Source organism: Mytilus edulis, chromosome 11, assembly GCF_963676685.1.
Source record: "Mytilus edulis chromosome 11, xbMytEdul2.2, whole genome shotgun sequence".
NCBI lineage: Eukaryota > Metazoa > Mollusca > Bivalvia > Mytilida > Mytilidae > Mytilus > Mytilus edulis.
Window position 1 is genome coordinate 17,894,994 of NC_092354.1, and position 26,271 is coordinate 17,921,264.

At 32.3% G+C, this 26,271-nt stretch overlaps 1 protein-coding gene and 1 long non-coding RNA gene across 2 annotated transcripts; one reads left to right on the plus strand and one right to left on the minus strand.

The window, feature by feature from the left end:
- Positions 1-3,993: 3,993 nt before the first annotated feature.
- On the plus strand, positions 3,994-7,988 carry LOC139495262 (FMRFamide receptor-like). The gene is made up of 2 exons (XM_071283539.1): positions 3,994-4,068; positions 6,494-7,988. The coding sequence occupies exons 1-2, from the start codon at positions 4,023-4,025 to the stop codon at positions 7,459-7,461; spliced, it is 1,014 nt and encodes a 337-aa protein (XP_071139640.1). The 5' UTR covers positions 3,994-4,022; the 3' UTR covers positions 7,462-7,988.
- An 8,995-nt stretch (positions 7,989-16,983) lies between these two features.
- LOC139495259 (uncharacterized) lies at positions 16,984-21,504 on the minus strand. Its single transcript, XR_011657298.1, has 7 exons — positions 21,434-21,504; positions 21,212-21,289; positions 20,557-20,647; positions 19,439-19,516; positions 18,784-18,874; positions 17,667-17,744; positions 16,984-17,102 (listed from the first exon to the last, which is right to left on the minus strand). It is a non-coding gene; the product is annotated as an uncharacterized lncRNA (long non-coding RNA).
- Between the last annotated feature and the right edge of the window lie 4,767 nt (positions 21,505-26,271).

Sequence of the window (26,271 nt, forward strand, 5' to 3'; positions counted from 1 at the left end):
TGCAAAAATGTCATTTTTGACGTTTAAATTGGAACATCTTTTTTAACTCATCGGTGACCTGAATTTTTTATTATTGCTTTCAAATAAGCTGTACATAAACTAAATAATTGTAAAATTTAAGCGATTTCTGTAATTTAGTTCTTCTTTTGTTTTGATATTACCAATATTTCTCCTATTTGTTCAACAGAAAAAATTGACATTAACAAAATTGTCTGCTTCTTTCAGAGGCAGATTGTGAGCTTAAATGAACAATGACCCCATATTTTTATTTTATATTTCTGTTAGGTATACTTTAAGATAAAGTTTAATCATGAAAAAAAATAGCAAAATCCTATATCAGAAATCAGTTGATTTAACCCGCGAGCCCCCTTAAGGGGGTCTTGAAATCTTTTGACAGCTTCCGAAGTGCTAATTTTTAACCTTTGTCAGCTGGACTAAATCACTTCTCTATTTTAAAACTCGTGACCCAATTTTGTTCACCCCCTTCCCCCCTGCTCTCTATTAGAGGCATACAACATAGAGAAACAAATTTGGAAGGGGTGTACAAAAAAAAATGGCAAGTAACACACTGTCCACACTGGGGACTATATTCGTGAAAGGACGATAACTGTGTACACGGGACCACATTTTTGCTTGAAGGTGTACAGAATGTCCATAGTAATTTCCCAATACAAACATACAGTGTGATTTGTTGGAAACATGGCTATGAATCGCCATCAAGATAGCTTAGCGACAAGGAGTCGATTTCACAAAAAACTTACGACTAAGATTTAACATATTAAGTATACTGAATTGTTCATGAATTACGACCAATCTTAGTCGTAAGTTTCTTTGTGAAATCGATCTCGTTTTTGAAACGAATAGTATATTTGTAAAAGTAGCTAAAAAAAATAATTATAAAAATTAAAAAAAAAATAAAAACAAGACATATTTTGTATAATATGATCATACTTTTCGTGAGGTATGCTACCAAAATAATCCGAAATTTTATTTGCTTGAGAGGTGAAGTGATTGAAAAGCCAGAAGAAAATCGTTACTTTTTTATTTATCTCATTAAACTTATTAAAGAAAAAAATGCTTTGGTAGACGTATTTTTAAAAATTGATATGCGAGTGTCTCATTTTCTAGTTGCTTCGTATAATTATGCAAATCGTTACATATTCTGAAATAATTCAGTGTCAATTAGAAGTATAAGCATCCAATGTATCAAAAAGAAATGATTAAAATCCATTACCGTGAATTATAAATTCTAAAGGGAGCGGCAGGAAGATGCCGTCATTATTTTATCTAAACCTTAAAAATCAATGAAATTAAACGCAGAACTGAGTCCGATGATTAAGACCGATTTGCTGCCGACAAGCAGTTTGACAGTTATATTGAATTTTATGATTTATAAAGTTTCGTATTTTTCTAATTAACGAGTCGTTCATCATTTTATTGATGAACTAGATTTTTAACGGAACAATTTTATTCAAAACAAAGGCTAGTATCGGTGTCTCTGACTTGTTTACTAGTGGAAGTATTTTTCCATACTATCCTATCGACGCAAAAGATAAGAAATACCCCTATATTTGAATGAACTAAGAAGTACTAGTTTTAAGACCACTTACCAATTTCGTCAAAACAAAATCAACAAAAGAACACGAGGTTTTCACTAGGGAAAACAGCTATCGAAAGTACCAGGCTTATAACTTAATACGTCAGACACGCGTTTCGTCTACATAAGACTCATCAGTGATGCTCTGATCAAAATAGTTATAAAGCCAAATAAGTAAGAAGTTGAAGGGCATTGAGGACGCGAGAAAGTGAATGAAAAAAAAATGAAAATAATGTAGAAAAAAAAATCTGACCTTTATCTATGATGAGTTTATTTACAACCACTGGGTCAATGTCACTGCTGGAGTTTTAATTCCTCGAGGGTATCACCAGTCCAGTAGTCAGCACTTCAGTGTTGACATGAGTTTGTCATTGATATAGGATGAAAATTTTGTCCTGCATTTTTTTTTAGTTGTAATCTCTGTCCTGCCTTTTTATTTTTTTAAATCATTTTTTAACAGTCTTTTAACAGTCTTTCAAAAAATAACTTTTGTTATCACATGGTTATTGCATATAAAAGGCGTATCGATTTCAAACAAAAAAATACAATGCGCTAAGATTGTTGAACAACGGTATAATAGTTATATCCTTTATACATATATTTATGATGCCACTGAGAACTTTTCCCCTCAATTTTTCAGCTCTATAGAGAAGATAACTCTTTACAGGAGTTTGAAATACCATCATGCACTTTTATTTATTCCGCATGTCGAATCTTTATATTCGTGTTATTGTAAATAAGTTCATGCAAATAGGGCAGAAATAATATTCAAGGGCAAGACTCATCGGCATGCAACAATATTTGTACTTTATATATTATTCCATTTGCAGTTTAATCAGGCACACTTTCAATATTTCATTTTTGATGAATTAAAAATGTATCACTCGGGCTTGAAAAGACTTCATTTTGCATTACTATTTGTACTTTATATATAATTAACTATGCAGCTTTATTGAATAAAACATTCATTTTCATCTTTCATTTTTGATGAATTAAAAATATATCAGGTTGCATTAATTTCTCCTTTATCTGTGTTGCTTTATACGAAACAATCTCCGAAACTATTGCAATTTGTTTTTTTCGTATTTGAATTTATAATTTAAGAGACGTCGTAAAGATGTTTTGTATTGTTTTGGATCAACACAGTTTCTTTAATTAAAATCTGTCTACATCTATAAATCTATTTTAATACTTCACGTCTCTATTTTTCTAGTACCACTGTTTTCTTACAATTATACACCAGATCACATAACAATTGTTGTTTAAACAGACGGACAATTGACACGAAGATTGTTATGACCAGAAACAGTCGGATTGTCTGGTTTACTTAACTTTTTATTTTTTTACGACATTGAAACGACCTTCTTTAACGTGACCTGTATAAATTAAATCAAAACAAAATAGGAACAATACAAAACAAATAGACGGACAGTGACACGAAGATTGTTATGACAAGGAACAGTCGAATTGTCTGGTTTACTAAACTTTATAATTTACGACATTGAAACAAACTAATATCATGTGACCTGTTTTAATTCAATCGAAGCACGTTGGGACGATCCCTACGTTAATGAGACTTGTTTAAAATTACATCAAAACAATGTATTGAATGCACTTCAAATGAATAGAAAATAATTTTTCTATAAGCTGCAGAAAATAGTTTAGAAGAAAATGTATTCAGAACAAAATCATATTGCGATGTGTATAACTATCGTAAAAAACAAACTTGATCTTTTATACCTTTATAGCTGGTACTATAATCACACTCTATAACACATTAAATCGTAACATCACAGACAAATTAAAAGATTGTTGGTTTATTTACAAATATTTCATTCATTTTCAGAACGACTATCACAACTGACATCATCGGCCTTTCCACGTACATTTTTAAAATTGCAAAAAAACAAGCTGACTATTGATATTGTTTTTACAAATGAGCTCACTGATATATGTACTATTGAAATTGTTAAACTTTTAACATAAAATGTTAGAACGGAATCAATTAAGTATTCGAATCAGAATCAGTTCCGGGAGATTCATTTGTGTTGATCAAAAACATTCGTCACAACTCGGCCGATTCCGTACCTTCAGAAGGAGAGTAGTGGATTGTCCCATACCCGTAGCCAGGGGGTTCGGACGACCCCCCCCCCCTTTGAAATCAAATAAGCACTGTTAAAGTCAATGTTTTGTTCAAATTGTGACTGTTAAAGTCGAGTTCATGAGTCCAACGACCCCCCCCCCCCCTTGGAAATTCCTGGCTACGGGCCTGTTACCCGAGGATTGTCGATTGGGTCAAACACTGTGGACGGTTCACTGAGATGTGTCAGACCGGATAAACCGTGTTTTTCTGTGTAGATTTGATTTTAAATGTCTAACAATCGTTCTTCATTTTCAGATTGATACTATCAGTTAACAGCAGTGCATGTCTATGGAGTCGAATGGCACTAACCAAACATTATTTGCTGTCGGTAAGTCATGTGTCTATGCGGTCGAATAATACTAACCAAACATTATTTGCTGTCGGTAAGTCACGTGTCTATTGAGTCGAATGGCACTAACCAAACATTACACTAACCAAAATTTATTTGCTATCGGTAAGTCACGTGTCTATTGAGTCGAATGGTACTAACCAAACATTATTTGCTGTCGGTAGGTCACGTGTCTATGGAGTCGAATGGCACTAACCAAACATTTTTGCTTTCGGTAAGTCACTTGTCTATGGAGTCAAATGGTACTAACTTACATTATTTGCTGTCGATAAGTCACGTGTCTATAGAGTCGAATGGTACTAACCAAACAGTTTTTTGCTGTCGGTAAGTCACGTGTCTATGGAGTCGAATGGTACTAACCAAACCTTATTTGCTGTCTGTAAGTCACATGTCTATGGAATCGAATGACTAACTAAACATTATTTGCTGTCGGTAAGTCACGTGTATATTGAGTCGAATGGTGCTTACCAGATATTATTTGCTGTCGGTAAGTCACGTGACTATGGAGTCGATTGACACTAACCAAACATTTGTTGCTGTCGGTAAGTCACGTGTCTATTGAGTCGTATGGTATTAACCAAACACTTTTTGCTGTCGGTAAGTCACAAGGTTTTAAGAGCATGCTAGTTGGAGCTTTCTATCATCACGATAAGACCACTGAGATGATTATATTTTATTGTGAATAAGATACTCGGTTGAATAGAAAGCAAGGTCTTAGACTGATATTATATTTGTTAGGATTTTTTTCTAACAAAGAGAGATAATCCAATCTGAACCATGTTCAATTGCCGATAGGCTATATGCCAATTACCGATTTGATTCTGTTATTGCACACTTTTTAAACAAATAACTTTCCTTTATGATTCTTAGACTGGTGCTATACTGGACAAAATTGGCCTTTGTTAATGCCAAGCATGATGAATTGATAGTGATGTTTCGGCTGTTTAACTAATTTTTCATGTTAAATAATTTCTAATGCCACAGGTTTTTAGCTGAACAACAAATTTATGTAATAAAAAGATTTGAAAACCTTAAATATTACTCACATTACGCACAGGTAAATTTTCTCTTTCTGCTAGCTCTCCATTGTAAATAAAATTTAATGTCCCTCATAAGGGAGACAACTAAAAAAGGGATATCTAATTACAAGGTCAATTACGGGAATTGGCAAATAGTCTATTTAAAATAATTTATTCGTCAAATACGTCCGTGAAAAGTATATATAAGATATTTGGTTCTTCCTGACGTCCCTTCTAGTAACTGTTTATCATGGTATACTGGTACCAGCTATCAATAACCTAACATTTCAAATTAAGGATGTTCGCTCCTCCGGTTTTTGAATTGTTGCCTTATAAGTTATATTCGGAATCCTCTGGTTTTATCCATGTAGTGCCATTAAAATGTTTTAACGCTAAATCATACTTTTCCTTCCATAATTTAATTACATATATTAGTTTGAAATATCACCTTTGAAAACCATATAAAATCTTTGTTATTTTTCATTGTTTTTGAAATAAAAAAAAGCTTCCAATGTAAAATAAATGAAAAATCTAGAGAGAATTATTTCCCGCCAAATTTTCAATGGCTTTAATCTCGAAAACGAGCACACGAACCCTTTATTTTTGTCTGCCTATTTATATTCATATACTTTCAATTTATACCAGTCTTTAAAACAACTTGTTATTTTGAAACAGATGCAAACATCTTTAATTGTGAGTGATATTTTAAAAACAGTTAATCGCTAAAAACTTGCATGAAATAAAACTTTTGAATTTGACGAAAAGTAACAATTACAAATTTGAAGAAATAAAGTTGTGAGCCTTGCTTCGTCTATATCAACCTAACGTATTGACTACAAAATGTACAATGCTTGTGATTCCGGATCCACTAGAAACAATATCGACCTACTGTCAATATATTAATATGACCAACCATGTGTGATGGGATTGCTTCCCTAAGAACATGTGGAAGATACTTAGTCAGACGTAAGCGGCTGAGCTAAGGAAGTACTTTTATAGCTCAGTCGGCTAACGCGCTGCCTAGAAACACAGAGGTCCCAGTTTCGAGTCCCGGTGGAATCAAGATGATTTTGTAAGATGAATCATGCTCTGCAGTTACACATGTTTTATTTTGTTTTCCAGATAAATCTTGAACAAATAGTTATGTGATTTGATTGGTTGAGGCATATTTATTGACTGGTTGCGTTTAAAGTCGTGGAAGCACACATACGCTATGTCTCTGAATAGGGTTTAACAGAACATGTAGAAATAGGTCTAATATCCCATTTTTAATTGTTAGTTCAGAATTTTTCTCTTGTGAGAAATAACACATTCAAAGCTATCACCCATAAACATATCCATTTTTAAACTGTTGTGCTTTGATCTGAAAGTTTTTGATATTATAGGGCAATATCCAGGCAGATGGGGATTTTGGACACAGCAGATTGTTACGCCGATTATAGTTGTTGTTGGAATTGCGGGGAATCTTGCTTCGTTTTTACTGATGAAGACAAAGTCATTCCGAAAGAAATCTTACAGTCACTTCCTGTGTGCGCTAGCAGTATTTGACAGCCTCTGTTTGATAAATCGGCAAATAACATTGATTCACGAGATGATGGTTGACAATGAAAAAGATGGCGTCTTTACGTATTACAGCGACCTCTCGTGTCAAATGTTTAGCTTTTACGAACACGTGTGTTACCTAATGTCATCCTGGCTAATTGTTGGAATGGCTGCTGAGCGAGTTGTAGCCATGTGTTTCCCATTCAAAAAGACATTGATTAGAACTCAAACAGGCGCAATAGTGACAATACTATCAACATTCGTGGTGATGTGTTTTACCCAAATATTCCGTTTTATCATGATGAAAAATATCGGGGGAGTATGCCAAGGCGATACATATAAACATGTAGAGTACATCAAACTTCATATTTATTTTTACCAACTAACACTGGTACTTTGTCTTCCGTTTTTACTGGTTCTCGTATGTAACACCTCGGTCATGTACCAAATATACCGTGTGCGAAAAGCAGCCGTCAAATCAAGGTCACGTGTTGTTATGAGATCTCACAAATCAACGCTAATGTTATTAGCCATCGCCTTCACATACCTCATAACCATGTTACCATTGGTAGTTATATCATTTATTTGGATGGTTGCCATGGAAAACGCAGACGTAGCCATGGTTATCTCCATTTATCCTATTCAACAGTGCGTTTCCGTTATTTCCTATTGTAACTATGGTGTAAACTTTTTTATTTATATTATATCAGGTCGATCTTTCCGATTGGAATTAAGACGTATCTTCTTGAAAGAACAACTTCAAAACACGTCAGCTACGAGAACTAGAGAGGAATTTATGCGATTGCAATGAGACATTTGAATATTTCAGTGATTGACGTTTTTGAAACAATTTGCTAATACATATTGAGAACTATTTCTGATAGTGACCATGCTATAAGGGCCTAAGCTGATGCAATGTCTAAGCAGTTCATCTACAGGGAACACTAGCCTGGTAGTTCCAATGTTCTAAGTTCGAATCCGGCATATGGCGGTTTTTTTTTCGACAGATATCTAAGAAAAGCATTTACAACGTAAACCTGGTGTCGCTTATACAGTCGATAAGCACCAGCACAAAAACGGATAATAAAATTAAATTATCGTATTATCTTATAACAAAGTTTACAAAATTGCATGTGCCTGTTAAATCATTTAGCCAATTACTCGACTGACTGAAGATACATTTTAATGGTTTCTAGTTGATCGAGCGGCCAGGACCCTGGACACAGTGTAAGCTACGATGTCACAGAGGTAGGGTTTCGAATCACGCGGAGGGATGAATAAGATTTTGCTGAACTAACATTGTTGGGTTGAGATTCATATGGACATTATATATATCAGCCTGCGGTATGGGCTTTGCTCATTGTTGAAGGCCGTACGGTGACCTATAGTTGTTAATGTCTGTGTCATTTTGGTCTTTTGTAGATAGTTGTCTCATTGGCAATCATACCACATCTTCTTTTTTATATTGTATGTAAATGGGCAATCCGATGTAGTACATTGTACGTCTGTTGTAAACAAACTCATCATAGATACCAGGACTTAAATTTTACACTTACGCCAGACGCGCGTAAGTTTTCTAATCATAATGTTAAGACGTATTTAATTAAATATACGAATTCATCATTATCTCTTCTTTTTTAAAACAAGTTACTCATTTACTGTTGTATACCAATATATTTTTGGAATTTTATATAGCTATCCACCCAGTCATATTTTTATGTTTGTCCGAAGTGATAAATCGATGATGGTGGTGCTTATCTCAGATGGTGCCATTAAAACAAAAACATATATAGTTTGGCGATATCTGTCCACAGCTTTTATTCATAATATGATAGATTCATATGATATATAATATATATAGATAGATAGATAGACCATAGATGTATATGTAGATAGATATATGGTCAGTTACCCGAAGATAATATGGCAACCAGATAGATAGATAGATAGATAGATAGATAGATAGATAGATAGATTAGATAGATAGATAGATAGATAGATAGATAGATAGATAGATAGATAGATAGATAGATAGATAGATAGATAGATAGATAGATAGATAGATAGATAGATAGATAGATAGATAGATAGATAGATAGATAGATAGATAGATAGATAGATAGATAGATAGATAGATAGATAGATAGATAGATAGATAGATAGATAGATAGATAGATAGATACAGTGGAGATCACTTCTAACCTCTCATTAGAACTGTCAGAATATTCTGTCATAGAACTGTTCTAACCTGTCCTAGAACAGTTCTACCTAGAACAGTTCTACCCTAGAACTGTTCTAAGTAGAACTGTCAGAATCAGTTCTAGGTAGAACTGACTAAATCAGTTCTAGGTAGAACTGTCAGGATCAGTTCTAGGGTAGAACTGTCAGGATCAGTTCTAGGTAGAACTGTCCAAATCACTTATAACCGTAGAACTGTCAGCAGAACTGACTTAATCAGTCAGGACTGTAGAACAGTTCTAAATGACGTCACTGCAGTAAGGGCACTTTAGAATTTAGAAGAAATAAATCACTTCCAATTACTTTGCAAAAAAGCCTACGGCCTTGTGCTATATATTAAATAGCAGATTTTCTATATTTTTTACTGATCAAACGACTTTTATTACGTGACATGTACAAATATCGAAGTGAATAGAAGGTTATCCAACTCATCGGAGATATTTTTATAAGATTGCATACGGAAACATCATTGTTTACGTTTCTTCGTTCCCCGTTTTTAACAGTCTCCTAAATAAAACTCTACATTTAATTCATGGAATTTTAATCGTAATTTACCTTGTTTGCCTTGGATTTACATTCATTTATAATTCTGTTTTGACAAATGTTCAAACGAAAATTGTACAGTGGATGAATTATGGGATATTAATGAAAAAAGTGTTGTGTAAAAAAACTAAGCATATACATTTGCACCATCTCGTCTTAGCCAAACTTATCCATAACGATTATATAAATAAATGATATCTGGGAGTCTGGAACTCAGAAAAATATACTGGATCTGAACATGAATGAAACATTTGCCCCTGGACGTTCAGCTACAAACAAAATCATGCATTTTTCTTCGCCTTCTTCAAATTATATAAACAGTATACTATTCCAAGAAGAGAACTTCCCATACATGTACTTTTTATTTTATTTTTAAAATAAAGTATATGAATCAGTCATGTGAGTGTTGGATGATGCCATTATATAAATAGTTTTGTTTAAAAAAAAAACCATCACAAACTACTGACTTAAACATGTTAAAAAGTCACTTTAGCATGTTTAATGACGGTTCATTTATATTATGGATACAGAGAGGAAATAACGGCGCGCTAAATTCTTAGATATGGTATAAATACACCTTGTCGCAATTTGTCTGCCATTACTGGATATCACACAGGTTCCCCTAAAATTTTGACGTCATAAAACAAAATATCTGACGCCACAATAGAAAAGTCATTGTTGTATGCTTCAAAAGTTCAAGAGGCCGGGTCAGCCAGGATTAGCAATAAGGTGTATTGTGTTTTAAAGTTGGTGTCATTTTTATCATACGAAACGTCCTCACATAGAAATAACATTGGTTTACCATGTTTACAATGAGGCCATATACATGTATATTTACATGATAAAGTGTAAATAAGTTCAGTTTTGGTTGATGCGGTCAAATAATTTTGTTAAAACAACTCTCACTCAGTCTGATATATCGAAACCACTGAAATTAGTTTACAATTCAATATTTTGAATAAAAAGAGGACTTGCTGATATTCTAAATTGATGTGGAAATTTTTTTGTAGCCAATGTGTTCCAATATTCATTGATATTGCTGTCATTTGAATTATACAATCCATCATTACCAGTATATGTATTACTATAAGTGATTTAGTATGCGGCTATATATATATTAAGATTTTCATAACAAAGTGTAATTATGGTCAGTTTTGGTTGATGCTGTCACATATATGGTCAGTTATGGTTGATGCTGTCAAATATGGTCAGTTTTGTTTGATGCCACAAATAATTTTGTTATATTCATGAGTCAGTCTGAGATATTAAAACTACTGAAATTAGTTTACGATACAAAATATTGATGAAAAAGAGGACATGCTGGCACTATAAACTGATGTGAGCATAATTTTATTTTCCAATATTGCTTTCATTTTTATTAAACAATCCATCCTGATATAAAAATATACATGATTTACTTTGCGACTATAAGAGTTACATAAAAAAGAGCAAATATGGTCAGTTTTGGTTGATGCGGTCAAATATGGTCAGTTTTGGTTGATGCTGTCAAATATGGTCAGTTTTGGTTGATGCGACAAATAATTTTGTTATATTCATGAGTCAGTCTGAGATATTAAAACTACTGAAATTAGTTAACAATTCCAAATTTTGATGAAAAAGAGGACATGCTGGCACTAAAAACGGATGTGAGCATAATTTTATTTTCCAATAGTTGCTTTCATTTTTATTAAACAATCCATCCTGATATAAAAATATACATGATTTACTTTGCGGCTATTAAGATTCACATCATGTTCATAATATAGTGCAAATATGGTCAGTTTTGGTTGATGCGGACAAATTATTTTGTTATACCAGTCAGTCTGAGGTATGAAAACTACTGATATTTGTTTATGATGCAATATTTTGAATAAAAAGAGGACTTTCTGGCATTCTAAATTGATGCAAATGAAATTAGGTAGCATTGTGTTCCCATATTTCTATCATTTGTATTTTCATGATTTTACAATCCATCCTTACATAAAATTATTACAGATTTACTATGCGACTATAAGAAATACATAAAAAAAAGCAAATATGGTCAGTTTTGGTTGATGCGGTCAAATATGGTCAGTTTTGGTTGATGCGGTCAAATATGGTCAGTTTTGATTGATGCAGACAAATAATTTTGTTACATGATTACATGTTACTGTCAGTCTGAGGTATGAAAACTACTGACATGACTGATATTTGTTTCTGATGCGATATTTTGAATAAAAATAGGAAATGCTGGCACTATCAAATCCAATATTGTAGTTATTTATATACTACAGTCCCTCTTGACCTAAAATTATAACTGAATTACTGTGCAGCTATTCAGATTTACATAAAAAAAAAAAGCAAATATGGTAAGATTCGGTTGATGCGGTCAAAAGATTTTATTATACGACTCAGTCTGAAGTATGAAAACTACTGATATTTGTTTATCATTCAATATTTTGAATAAAAAGAGGACATGCTCATTGGCTGATCAGGGGGGGGGGGGGGGGTTCAGGAGTTGGAACCCGCTTTTTTTTTACGATCAATGCTTTTGAATTTGAACATATAGTTGGAACCCCCCCCCCCCCACCTTTTTTTAAATGGCTGGATCTGCCCCTGCATGCTGGCACTATAAATTGATGCGAACAAAATTGTTTTCCAATATTGCTGTAACTTGTATAGTACAGTCCCTCTTGACCTAAAATTAAAACTTAAGTACTATGCAGCTATATAGATTTGCAGAAAGACTGAAGAGCAAATAAAGTCAGCAATGGTCAGTTTAGATTGATGTGGTCAAAAGATTTTTGTTAAACAGGTCCGTCCGAGATATGAAAACTACTCGTAAACAGATATTACATTTGGTTAATGAGGATAATTTTGTTGTGTGATAACGAGCCATCCTGACTCCCAGAATAAAAAATGTAAAACAATTCAAATAATAACCCTCCCCCCACCCCCCCCCCTTATAATACTAATTAACGGCCTAATTTATGTACAAAAAATGAAAGAAAAACAAATATTTTATACTACACATCAACAAAAGAAAATCACTGAATTACGGGCTCCTGACTTGGAACAGGCACTGACATACATGCAGAATATGACGGGGTTAAACATGTTCTCTTGCCGATTATAAATCTGAAATAAAACCGGCAAAATAGCAAAACTCTATATAATATTAATCGCTATTTTGCCGAAGCCTTTTTATTAAGACAAATATTTCTTAAAACTTATAAATCAATTCTAGCCGTAGAATTTATAAATCAATTTTAGCCGTAGAATTTATAAATCAATTTTAGCCGTAGAATTTATAAATTAATTCTGGCTGTAGAATTTATAAATCAATTCTAGCCGTAGAATTTGAAATCAATTCTAACCGTAGAACTGTTCTAGAAGTAGAACTGACCAAATATTTGGTCAGTTCTAGCTAGAACTGTCTAAAACTGTTCTAGGGTAGAACTGTCAGGATCAGTTCTAGCTAGAACTGTTCAAATCAGTTCTAGGTAGAACTGACCAAATCAGTTCTAGCTAGAACAGTTCTAACCTAGAACTGACTAAAAGGTGTCAGGCTGACAGTTCTACATACTGTTCTAGAACAGTTCTCCTGACAGATTCTGACAGAATTTATGAGAGGTTAGAACTGATCTCCACTGTAGATAGATAGATAGATAGATAGATAGATAGATAGATGAAAATGTAAAGATGCACCGTGGGATGCACTGAATGGAATACACAAGTGTAGTATTATCCAAAAACCTAAAATTTCATAGTTAACATTACATTAAGATTCTATGAAGCGAATTCTGCCACATTGACGGAGGAAAACAGAGACTCTGTCAACCGCCATAAAAAGGGCGGTTCGCTGCAAAGCTGTGAACCAGATATGAGATAACTACAGATAGATAGATAGATATTTAGTTTAAACTACAAATAGATAGATAGATATTTAATTTAAACTACAGATGGATAGATAGATATTTAATTTAAAGTACAACTGGGTACGTATATATGTTAAATAATCTAGATGATGTTTAGTGAACAACTGTTCAAAAACATATTTACATATACAGATAAAAATACTAACCAAAACTAAACCAAACCATATTAAAGATAGTTGATGTATTTGTATATCATAAAATATAGTATATTATATTATATCAACAAATATATATTCAAGAGGTTTAACAGTTCATTTCATAATCATGTTAAGGGTTACAAGTGAAAAACATCCAGTTGAAATATTTCTGGTCTGATCGAAAATCATAATATTTTATGTAGCAGCCCTGACAGCTAATTTTAAAGGCAATCAATAGTTGTATATTTTATAGCAGCACCAGTCCATGTTTTGCATTGGTCAAATTAGAGACCATCCTTACTTAAGAATGATGAACCGATCCATCTGACCATGTTCTTCTTCTCATTGTGCAAAACCCCACTCTAGAACTACCTGTGTCATTACCTGCTACATTCTGAGTTAACTTTTAACATGCTTGACAAATATGTCACCAAAAATTTCATTTCCGTGCCTATAACTAAGTAGACTCCATCTGGAGGATGTCATTCTGCTACAAAAACATACTTACTATTGAGGATTCTACTATTCAAACATTAAAGCTAATAGGCTCCGCTACAATTCTTGTACGTCGGCAAATAGCTACATGGAAGTAAATGTTACATAGTAATACCAATACAATTTAAAGCATAATTAATCGAAAAAAAATAATGATTCTTCTGTATAACCCTGTACTAAGTTGTCAGCATTGGATCTCCAACCCTTTAATAACCCTCCAAAAAAAAATTTGAGAAGACAGTTTCAAATACACTGAATTCATACCAAGTTTAAACAACACAAGATAAGGAAATATTGCTAGACTTCAGCATGACTCCGGTTAAGGTAAATGTAAAGGCCTGGAGTGTTTAATACCTCCTTAAAACTCAAACCTTAATTTTTTTTTTTTTTTTTTTTTACACATCTGTTAAATTACTCAAAAAATATCCAAACCTTGTACCAGATATACCGCGTGCGGAAAAACAGCCGTCAAATCAAGGTCACGTGTTATAATGAGATCTTACAAATCAACGCTAATGTTATTAGTCATCGCCTTCACATACCTCATTACAATGTTACCATTAGTGGTGATATCATTTATTTGGATGGTTGCCATGAAGAACGCAGACGTATCAATGGTTATCTCCCTTTATCCTATTCAACAGTGCGTGTCCGTTATTTCCTATTGTAACTATGGTGTAAACTTTTTTATTTATATTTTATCTGGTCGATCTTTCTGATTGGAGCTTGAACGTATCTTCTTGAAAGAACAACTTCAAAACACGTCAGCTACAAGAACTAGAGAGGAATTTCTGGAACTGCAATGATACCGTCATATGCATTTCAAAGTGCTAGACGCTTTAAGTGATTGCTAAAAGTTTTAACTAATAGACAAAATATTAGGAACTGTTTGATAGTTGTCATGATGCTGAGACGTCGGTGGTTGCAAGTTGGTCAAATACGTTCATCAACAAATAAACAGATAATAAAAATAGGGATCGGCTCAAACATAAGTATCTAAATATGCAACCGGACAGAAGACAGCGAAATATAAAAAAAACACAACTGTTTCATTTTTAAAATTAACGGGTTTTATAGTCAGAAGAAGTATTTGAAATATTTTTTACATATATATCACAGAAGCAAGGATTTAAATCCATTTTAGTTAGCTGAGGGAAGAACACAAACTTTCTAAAATTGTTGGTCTAAATTTGTTGGTCTACGATTTATTTATGAATTTGTAATGTTAGACCTATAATCCGGGTTATCCGATTCAGTATGTCTGTCGTAAAGTTGTCTCATATTTTAACGCATATTAATAAAAAAAAATATATAAACATGTAAAGTACACATTGCCTTACAATCTAATTTAGACACACTATTTAGTACAAATGTATGTACTATAAATAGCAAAATGTTAAAAATATTTACATTATACAGTCAACAACATATATATTATATTTACATATTTTATTCTTATTTCTTTCTGTAAAACCAGTCACTCCTATACTATTTAATACTTTTTTATTTGGGTATTTCTTATAGTTCTGAAACCTGCCATCTTTTCATTTTAGTCCAAAGTCAACAACTGATTGGACAGATGCACGAACCAATTAATCTTGATACTGTACACTTACTTCTATGAGCTTTTTGGTTGGTTGTGTCAATACTCGTTAGGTTGCTGTTGTTTTTGCAATTGCTTAGAATTCAACGGGTTCAAATAAAAAGTTATTATTTGAATGATTAATGGCATACCTTACGACCAGGACAAATGTTACACGCAAACATTAAAGAGAATTATAAGTTATAAGTATACACTTAGTTTAGTTTGCATTCAACTAAAACGCTGCATAGAATTGTATACAAGCTGGTGGCAAGCTAATAGTTTTAGCAGTCTGTACATGCAAACTTCCTTATCGAGATGAATGTTATCTTAAATACCATGTGTTGAGCGGAGGAGCAGGAAATGCCAATGTTAAAAGCGTATGGCATACTTTGGTGGGATTCAGACAATGACTTCCCGCACAAGAGGCGAGCACAGACCTGCGGGATAGTTCATAGGGGGAGATAATATGTGCTTCTTAACACATGACATAGGTAAAATCTCTTTGTTCTTACTGTGCCTAATCTGAATAATGTGCATTTACTACCTCAGATATATACTGCACAGTTCAAATGTGTTCTTACCTTGAGGGGTGGTTCTGGATTTTGGTTTCTATAAAAATTAAAAAAAATATCACCGAGTGTAGAGAGACTAAAATCAATTTTGACGATTTTATTGTTAAAGGTGTAATACCACCATTGATTTTTCCCTATTAGTCTTTGTTAAATTGGTACTTTAAAAAAAAATGTACAGAATTTACCTTTATTTCAACCAAAGAAATACTTTGCATGAATAAAGTTTAATCCTTTCCAGTGCTACAGTGAAAATTTCACACTACATTTCATTGCATATAAGAAAGTAACCTGCACCGGAAGTAAACAATCACATTTTTACCAGGTTATTTACTGGTTACCTGCTTTGGCAACTATGTAACCTTAACTTTCCAAAATATTTTATAAGACCATCAAATAAAAAAAGAATGATGCTTTCAGACACCCAACATACATGTTTATGACTCAGAAAAATTTAAGTGCATTGAAATGCAGGGTTAATTTTCTACAACTGTCAAATTCAAGGGAATATTTTTTTAGACCTACTTTCGTATGCAACCGGATGTGGCGTATCATGATTTGGTGGTATTACACCTAAAGAACACCTAAATGTCAAATAAACTTAATGTAATTTTTTTCCCTCCAATTGCAAGTTATTTCAAGCATAACTGCCAAGTTTTGTCTCAGTCAGATCTATAGTTTCAGAGAAAATCACTATAATGTAAGGCCATATCCTACGGCAATTTCAGTCTTATTTCTTCGACAAATCCAAATTTCAGTGTATCATTATAAAATGCAGTGTTGACTAATATCTGATCAAAAACTCATGATCTATGCATTCAAACAATTAAATAGAATACAAAAGACAACTTTTAGATGATAAACAATTTTATTGCACCTTTTAGAGTTCATTTGAAGGTCTGTTTTGGTCTGTTTTGGTCCATTTTTCCTCCTTCCTTCCTTTTTCATCAAAACTTGATATCTTTTGTCTAAAAAATAAAACAAATGTGATTATTTCCCCACAAAAATGATATAAATGTAATGTTAAATCAATAATTAAAGTGTTTTAGCTGAAAGAACTGTCTCTATTAATGTTAACAGTCTACACGGAAGTTTCTAGAAGCCCTTATGTGTAACTCGAGTTTTTAGTCTGTTCGCCTAGTGTGACAAATAACGGTTCCCTTTCAGTCAACCATTTATTGTTACTGGTATCAAAGTCTTTTTATTTACTCATAACAGTATATTTCTAATAGATTTACACAAAGTGTCCACTTTCTTGTATTTTACATTAGAAAATGGGGAGAAAGAGTAATAAAAAATACCTCAAAATGTTTTTAAAAAGGGTTATGTCCCTTGGAATGCTGGTACAAAAAATAATTGGTAAGAATTATAAAGTTTAAGTATGTGAGACTGGATTCTGATGTGTATAAATCCAGGGCAAATAAGTGTTTAGATGATTTATTGTCTGTGCAAAATGTAGATGGCACAATGGCAAATTGTAAACTTTTGCGGCCAAAAAAAACACAAAAAACATGATGATAGTTGATACTTACTTTAATGCTGAAGTGTCATCTGCAGACCAATTCACATATAAGATTTTTCAACAGAATGCTCTTCAGAACATGTGAACACTGAAATAAAAAATTCACATGTTGTATAAACAAAACTGTTAGGGTATTATTTAAAATTTAACACAGTAAACTAAATACAGCTTTGTCTGTCCACCCATTTGACTTAGAAAACACCCGTAAACCCCCATTTCAAGGCAATTTTACCTCAAACGTGCTTTCTGTGTCTCAATCCATTCCGAATAGTCCATGTTTACAATGTATGAACTGGTTTATTAATAACTTTAAAAATGAAAGTACAATAAGGTCACGAGTGCACATGTAGTTTCCCTAAATAGGTGTAATACCACCATTGATTTTTCCCTATTAGTCTTTGTTAAATTGGTACTTTAAAAAAAATGTACAGAATTTACCTTTATTTCAACCAAAGAAATACTTTGCATGAATAAAGGTTAATCCTTTCCAGTGCTACAGTGAAAATTTCACACTACATTTCATTGCATATAAGAAAGTAACCTGCACCGGAAGTAAACAATCACATTTTTACCAGGTTATTTACTGGTTACCTGCTTTGGCAACTATGTAACCTTAACTTTCCAAAATATTTTATAAGACCATCAAATAAAAAAAGAATGATGCTTTCAGACACCCAACATACATGTTTATGACTCAGAAAAATTTAAGTGCATTGAAATGCAGGGTTAATTTTCTACAACTGTCAAATTCAAGGGAATATTTTTTTAGACCTACTTTCGTATGCAACCGGATGTGGCGTATCATGATTTGGTGGTATTACACCTAAAGAACACCTAAATGTCAAATAAACTTAATGTAATTTTTTTCCCTCCAATTGCAAGTTATTTCAAGCATAACTGCCAAGTTTTGTCTCAGTCAGATCTATAGTTTCAGAGAAAATCACTATAATGTAAGGCCATATCCTACGGCAATTTCAGTCTTATTTCTTCGACAAATCCAAATTTCAGTGTATCATTATAAAATGCAGTGTTGACTAATATCTGATCAAAAACTCATGATCTATGCATTCAAACAATTAAATAGAATACAAAAGACAACTTTTAGATGATAAACAATTTTATTGCACCTTTTAGAGTTCATTTGAAGGTCTGTTTTGGTCTGTTTTGGTCCATTTTTCCTCCTTCCTTCCTTTTTCATCAAAACTTGATATCTTTTGTCTAAAAAATAAAACAAATGTGATTATTTCCCCACAAAAATGATATAAATGTAATGTTAAATCAATAATTAAAGTGTTTTAGCTGAAAGAACTGTCTCTATTAATGTTAACAGTCTACACGGAAGTTTCTAGAAGCCCTTATGTGTAACTCGAGTTTTTAGTCTGTTCGCCTAGTGTGACAAATAACGGTTCCCTTTCAGTCAACCATTTATTGTTACTGGTATCAAAGTCTTTTTATTTACTCATAACAGTATATTTCTAATAGATTTACACAAAGTGTCCACTTTCTTGTATTTTACATTAGAAAATGGGGAGAAAGAGTAATAAAAAATACCTCAAAATGTTTTTAAAAAGGGTTATGTCCCTTGGAATGCTGGTACAAAAAATAATTGGTAAGAATTATAAAGTTTAAGTATGTGAGACTGGATTCTGATGTGTATAAATCCAGGGCAAATAAGTGTTTAGATGATTTATTGTCTGTGCAAAATGTAGATGGCACAATGGCAAATTGTAAACTTTTGCGGCCAAAAAAAACACAAAAAACATGATGATAGTTGATACTTACTTTAATGCTGAAGTGTCATCTGCAGACCAATTCACATATAAGATTTTTCAACAGAATGCTCTTCAGAACATGTGAACACTGAAATAAAAAATTCACATGTTGTATAAACAAAACTGTTAGGGTATTATTTAAAATTTAACACAGTAAACTAAATACAGCTTTGTCTGTCCACCCATTTGACTTAGAAAACACCCGTAAACCCCCATTTCAAGGCAATTTTACCTCAAACGTGCTTTCTGTGTCTCAATCCATTCCGAATAGTCCATGTTTACAATGTATGAACTGGTTTATTAATAACTTTAAAAATGAAAGTACAATAAGGTCACGAGTGCACATGTAGTTTCCCTAAATAGGTGTAATACCACCATTGATTTTTCCCTATTAGTCTTTGTTAAATTGGTACTTTAAAAAAAAATGTACAGAATTTACCTTTATTTCAACCAAAGAAATACTTTGCATGAATAAAGGTTAATCCTTTCCAGTGCTACAGTGAAAATTTCACACTACATTTCATTGCATATAAGAAAGTAACCTGCACCGGAAGTAAACAATCACATTTTTACCAGGTTATTTACTGGTTACCTGCTTTGGCAACTATGTAACCTTAACTTTCCAAAATATTTTATAAGACCATCAAATAAAAAAAGAATGATGCTTTCAGACACCCAACATACATGTTTATGACTCAGAAAAATTTAAGTGCATTGAAATGCAGGGTTAATTTTCTACAACTGTCAAATTCAAGGGAATATTTTTTTAGACCTACTTTCGTATGCAACCGGATGTGGCGTATCATGATTTGGTGGTATTACACCTAAAGAACACCTAAATGTCAAATAAACTTAATGTAATTTTTTTCCCTCCAATTGCAAGTTATTTCAAGCATAACTGCCAAGTTTTGTCTCAGTCAGATCTATAGTTTCAGAGAAAATCACTATAATGTAAGGCCATATCCTACGGCAATTTCAGTCTTATTTCTTCGACAAATCCAAATTTCAGTGTATCATTATAAAATGCAGTGTTGACTAATATCTGATCAAAAACTCATGATCTATGCATTCAAACAATTAAATAGAATACAAAAGACAACTTTTAGATGATAAACAATTTTATTGCACCTTTTAGAGTTCATTTGAAGGTCTGTTTTGGTCTGTTTTGGTCCATTTTTCCTCCTTCCTTCCTTTTTCATCAAAACTTGATATCTTTTGTCTAAAAAATAAAACAAATGTGATTATTTCCCCACAAAAATGATATAAATGTAATGTTAAATCAATAATTAAAGTGTTTTAGCTGAAAGAACTGTCTCTATTAATGTTAACAGTCTACACGGAAGTTTCTAGAAGCCCTTATGTGTAACTCGAGTTTTTAGTCTGTTCGCCTAGTGTGACAAATAACGGTTCCCTTTCAGTCAACCATTTATTGTTACTGGTATCAAAGTCTTTTTATTTACTCATAACAGTATATTTCTAATAGATTTACACAAAGTGTCCACTTTCTTGTATTTTACATTAGAAAATGGGGAGAAAGAGTAATAAAAAATACCTCAAAATGTTTTTAAAAAGGGTTATGTCCCTTGGAATGCTGGTACAAAAAATAATTGGTAAGAATTATAAAGTTTAAGTATGTGAGACTGGATTCTGATGTGTATAAATCCAGGGCAAATAAGTGTTTAGATGATTTATTGTCTGTGCAAAATGTAGATGGCACAATGGCAAATTGTAAACTTTTGCGGCCAAAAAAAACACAAAAAACATGATGATAGTTGATACTTACTTTAATGCTGAAGTGTCATCTGCAGACCAATTCACATATAAGATTTTTCAACAGAATGCTCTTCAGAACATGTGAACACTGAAATAAAAAATTCACATGTTGTATAAACAAAACTGTTAGGGTATTATTTAAAATTTAACACAGTAAACTAAATACAGCTTTGTCTGTCCACCCATTTGACTTAGAAAACACCCGTAAACCCCCATTTCAAGGCAATTTTACCTCAAACGTGCTTTCTGTGTCTCAATCCATTCCGAATAGTCCATGTTTACAATGTATGAACTGGTTTATTAATAACTTTAAAAATGAAAGTACAATAAGGTCACGAGTGCACATGTAGTTTCCCTAAATAGGTGTAATACCACCATTGATTTTTCCCTATTAGTCTTTGTTAAATTGGTACTTTAAAAAAAAATGTACAGAATTTACCTTTATTTCAACCAAAGAAATACTTTGCATGAATAAAGGTTAATCCTTTCCAGTGCTACAGTGAAAATTTCACACTACATTTCATTGCATATAAGAAAGTAACCTGCACCGGAAGTAAACAATCACATTTTTACCAGGTTATTTACTGGTTACCTGCTTTGGCAACTATGTAACCTTAACTTTCCAAAATATTTTATAAGACCATCAAATAAAAAAAGAATGATGCTTTCAGACACCCAACATACATGTTTATGACTCAGAAAAATTTAAGTGCATTGAAATGCAGGGTTAATTTTCTACAACTGTCAAATTCAAGGGAATATTTTTTTAGACCTACTTTCGTATGCAACCGGATGTGGCGTATCATGATTTGGTGGTATTACACTTAAACACGATACGCTGTCCAATGCAAGGGTGGACGAGCTATTCGCCCCTTCCCCCGAATCCGCCATCTGCCTAAAAGTTACTACACAGTGTGATTAATTAACAACTTTGTACAAACATCGTAGTTTCAAAATAGGAAAAAAGAAAGGTTTCTCATCACCCCCCCTTTTTTTATCAAAACTTAGACATAAAATATTTAATTATTATACTTTATGTATAATGTAAATCTTAAATCAGTGTTTTAAAGTCAGAACAAATGATAACGATAGATGGTAAGTTATGCCAAAAAAGAAATGTATTAATGTATTAAGAATATCCAAATAAATAAAATCTGATTTGGATTAGTTTTAGACTCAATGGAATTTATTACGACTTTTTGAATATTTATAACTATAAAGTGACAACACTGGATCGAATAAATGAGAATCATATTTAAGTTTGTGTCAAAACAGGGTGGTTTTTTATTTTATTTTTTTTGGGGGGGGGGGGGGGCAGCTGCAGATGAATCAGATTTCGTTTAGATGGACATGTCTTCAAAATTGAATACACTAGAAAAAAAGAAATTTGGGATGGGTGGGTGTGGTTTGGAAACGTTTTTTTTCTGCTTATTTCTAAATTTAGGTATACTTAAATCTTCCTCGGATCATCTTTCTCTAAGTATATATGATATTTATAATTGAGGGAAGGAAAAGCATTTAATCTATACACAATAACCCTTTCAGTTATGATTTTTTAGACACCGATTTGAAAGTAGACTATGTGTCAAAGTCTTAATTGTCATTAATTAAATAAAAAATGTGAATACATTTAACAGAAACGATAAAATAAATCTACCATTAAATCGCAATTCTTCAAATAATGTAATAATTTAGGAAGAAGACAACGCATAAAAAAGTTGATAATTGAAAACTTACCAACCGTTAACTACATAAAGGCGTATTTCCCCTTTCTTTACCCTACAAGAAACTTCCCTAGGAGCCGTGGATCGCGGAATATCGTCCCATATATTTCTTAAACGTTCATGTATTAAAACAGTTATTGGCCAATCAAATCGGTATATATGATTTAATCTGCACGACTCGGTTGACCCTTTAACCAGAACTCCTACGTCGTTCGGGTTAATTAGGTCATCCGAGCCGTGCAGATTAAATCATATATACCGACTTGCTTGGTCAATAACTATGACTTAATCTTGGAATTATCAACTTTAATCTTGGAATTATCAACTTTAATCTTGGAATTATCAATTTTAATCTTGGAACTATTTACTTAAATCTTGGAGTTATCAACATTAGTTTTGGAATTAACTTTAATATTGAAATGATCACCTTTAAACTTGGAATTTCTTACTTTAATTTTAGAATTGCCAATTTCAATCTTGGAATTATCAACCTGAATCTTAAAATTATCAACTGCATACTACGGAAGCATTTTAGGGCTATCCTTTTTAATTTATTTTTTTTAATTGTCGACTTAAATCTAGGTATTATCAACTTTAATCTTTGTATTATTAACTTTAATTTTGGAATTATCAACTTTAATCTAGAAATTTTTAACTTTAATAATTTCAAGATTAAAGTTGATAATTCCTAGATTAAAGTTGGAAACTCCAAGATTGAAGCTGATAATTCCAAGATTAAAGTTGATAATTCCAAGATTAAAGTAGACAATTTGAAAAAAAAGATGACGCTTCGGTAATAACACGATCTATAATAGACTTTTGTCTTTATATTAAAATTAAATTTCTCACCGGATTTGTACTTGAATATATAGTCCTTGAGGAAAATATATTTCATTCTGTTCCGAAGTTCTTTCTCACTCTTAGCAATCATTTTGTTTTGAGAAATATACATGTAGTTAAACAAATTAAATCTGATCATATAGCTGAGAATCGCGGACTTTGGGATTAGTAGAACATGGTTATTATCCAGTGCTTGTCTATTATATATTCACATCCAGTTTCCTCTAAATGTATTTCACCTGCTTATGTGACCGATAATCGAATATCATTTCCAATTCTTCCTTGTAGATCTCATACAATAATGTATGGCCGTATTTGTACATGACACCTACTTTTATGTGCGATATTTCGATATAGAAAATAAATAAAAACGCTTGGTTCAATTATCCATACCGTAATTGATCTCAGAAAATATCACACCAGAGAATTATTTCGTGACAACTGTATCACAAGTATATTTACATGTATAACACAACTGATTAAGATTTGTAAAAATAAAAATGGGGGTTAGTGGGCAACTTTTTTTAAGGCATCCAAATGGATAAAACAAAAGGATTCCGAAAATCTGACAAAAATTCAGAACCATGACAAGCGAACATCCTGAAAGTACAGTTTAAGCATCGTTTCCGGCCAAAAACGTGATAATTATTTCCGTATTTTTTTTATAATAATGATGAGAACATACATTTGGTTTGACGTAATTTTAATTTCAATAACATTTGTTCGGCTCTATGGAAATGATGATTTAAAATGCGCTTCCAGGACTGACAGGTATGTCTATAATTATATATAAACAGGTGGTAATTTTGCAGTTGTATATTTTGTAACCATATATTGTTAAATAAAACTAGTCAACAAGTTACATTATGAGGTCGTCTATCTCTGTCCTAAAATCTAAGTTAAATGTAATTTTTTTTTTCCATTTTATACTTTCCAATTCAAATATGTTATAAAAAATGCACATACATCGATTGTATTCGAATTCATAAATTTTAGGTCCAAGGATTAGAAAAGAGGTATTTACACTTATTCCATAGCCTGAAGCCGTAGTACCGATCGTATGATCGAATCATAATTTGGTACTTAGGCAAGTGCTAGTTGTGCAACCTACTATGCTCACTTTTACGTTGCATATGAGTTTGTAGGGAAACTTAAGGTTCTTATTTGGTTATGTTGTTGTTATTTATTTTCATCGACTGGAAGATTTGATTGTCCCTTAAATATTTTTTTTTCAAAATGTTAATCAAATATTTGCCAATGGACGTTAAACGAACAAAATTCCACAAACAATATATATCCTTATTTTATGAGTCATCATTTATTCAAATAATCGAAGTAAACAGTACGTTTATACATCGATTAAAAAAAATATTTAAGCGCGTATGAATATATAGAGTATCACTTATTTTTATCAAACTATTGATTTTGACATACATAAAACCTACAAGGTGTTATAAGTTTGTAAATTAAGCAAAATAATAGCCAAAAACTGTAAACATGTATATAACTTTTATGTTGACATTCATAAACTAGAATGTGTCCATAGTACACGGATGTTCCACTCGCATTATCATTTTCCATGTTCAGTGGACCGTGATATTGGGGTCAAAACTTTAATTTGGCAGTGAAATTAGAAAGATCATATCATAGGGAACATGTGTACTAAGTTTCTAGTTGATTGGACTTCACTTTCATCAAAAGCTACCTTGATCAAAAACTTAAACCTGAAGCGGGACAGACGGACGGACGAACGGAGGCACAGACCAGAACAAATAACGCCCCTCTACTATCGTAGGTGATGTACATAGTTGTTTTCTACAAAATTACAAAATGTCAATAGGTGTTCCTGCCTATATAGGCAGTACTTAATGTAATTTACCTTTTAGCGTTTGATTGTTTCTTGTTTGTCAAACAATTTTTTCCTACGCATTTCGAACAAAGACAATAATTTGTCTATTTATATAAAAGGAGAAATATATCATTCTTGAAAACTACTTGTGAAAGTTCAAACAAATATTACTTGAATGTTCATTGCTGTTTATTGGGCAACACATATATACTAGTCTTCTTACAATAAAGCAGTATTAATATTTTCAAGACAAGGTTAGAAAAAAGTTTAAAAAAAAAGGCATGCAGTTTTCGCACTGTTTCCGTCATTTAGACATCTAGTATGGAATCATAAATATTAATGAAGTTTAATTTGGTTGAAATAAAAAATATATATATTTATCTATAAACTATGTATAATGAATGCTGTAAAAGTAAAATATATATTTTTTTATTACATAAGTGGTAAATTAAAGTATGTATGTTGCGCTGATCAAGAAGAAAAAGGAAATGCTTGCATTCGTAAGTTGTAACTTATATTTTTATATAGTCTAACGAATTATTTTTTTTTGCATAAAATTTCTCAACATGTTATGTGTTTTATTAGTTAAATTACACAGTTTGCTAGTGACATAATACAATACATACGGACGAGAGCGAGTGAAAGTTACAAAGCTCG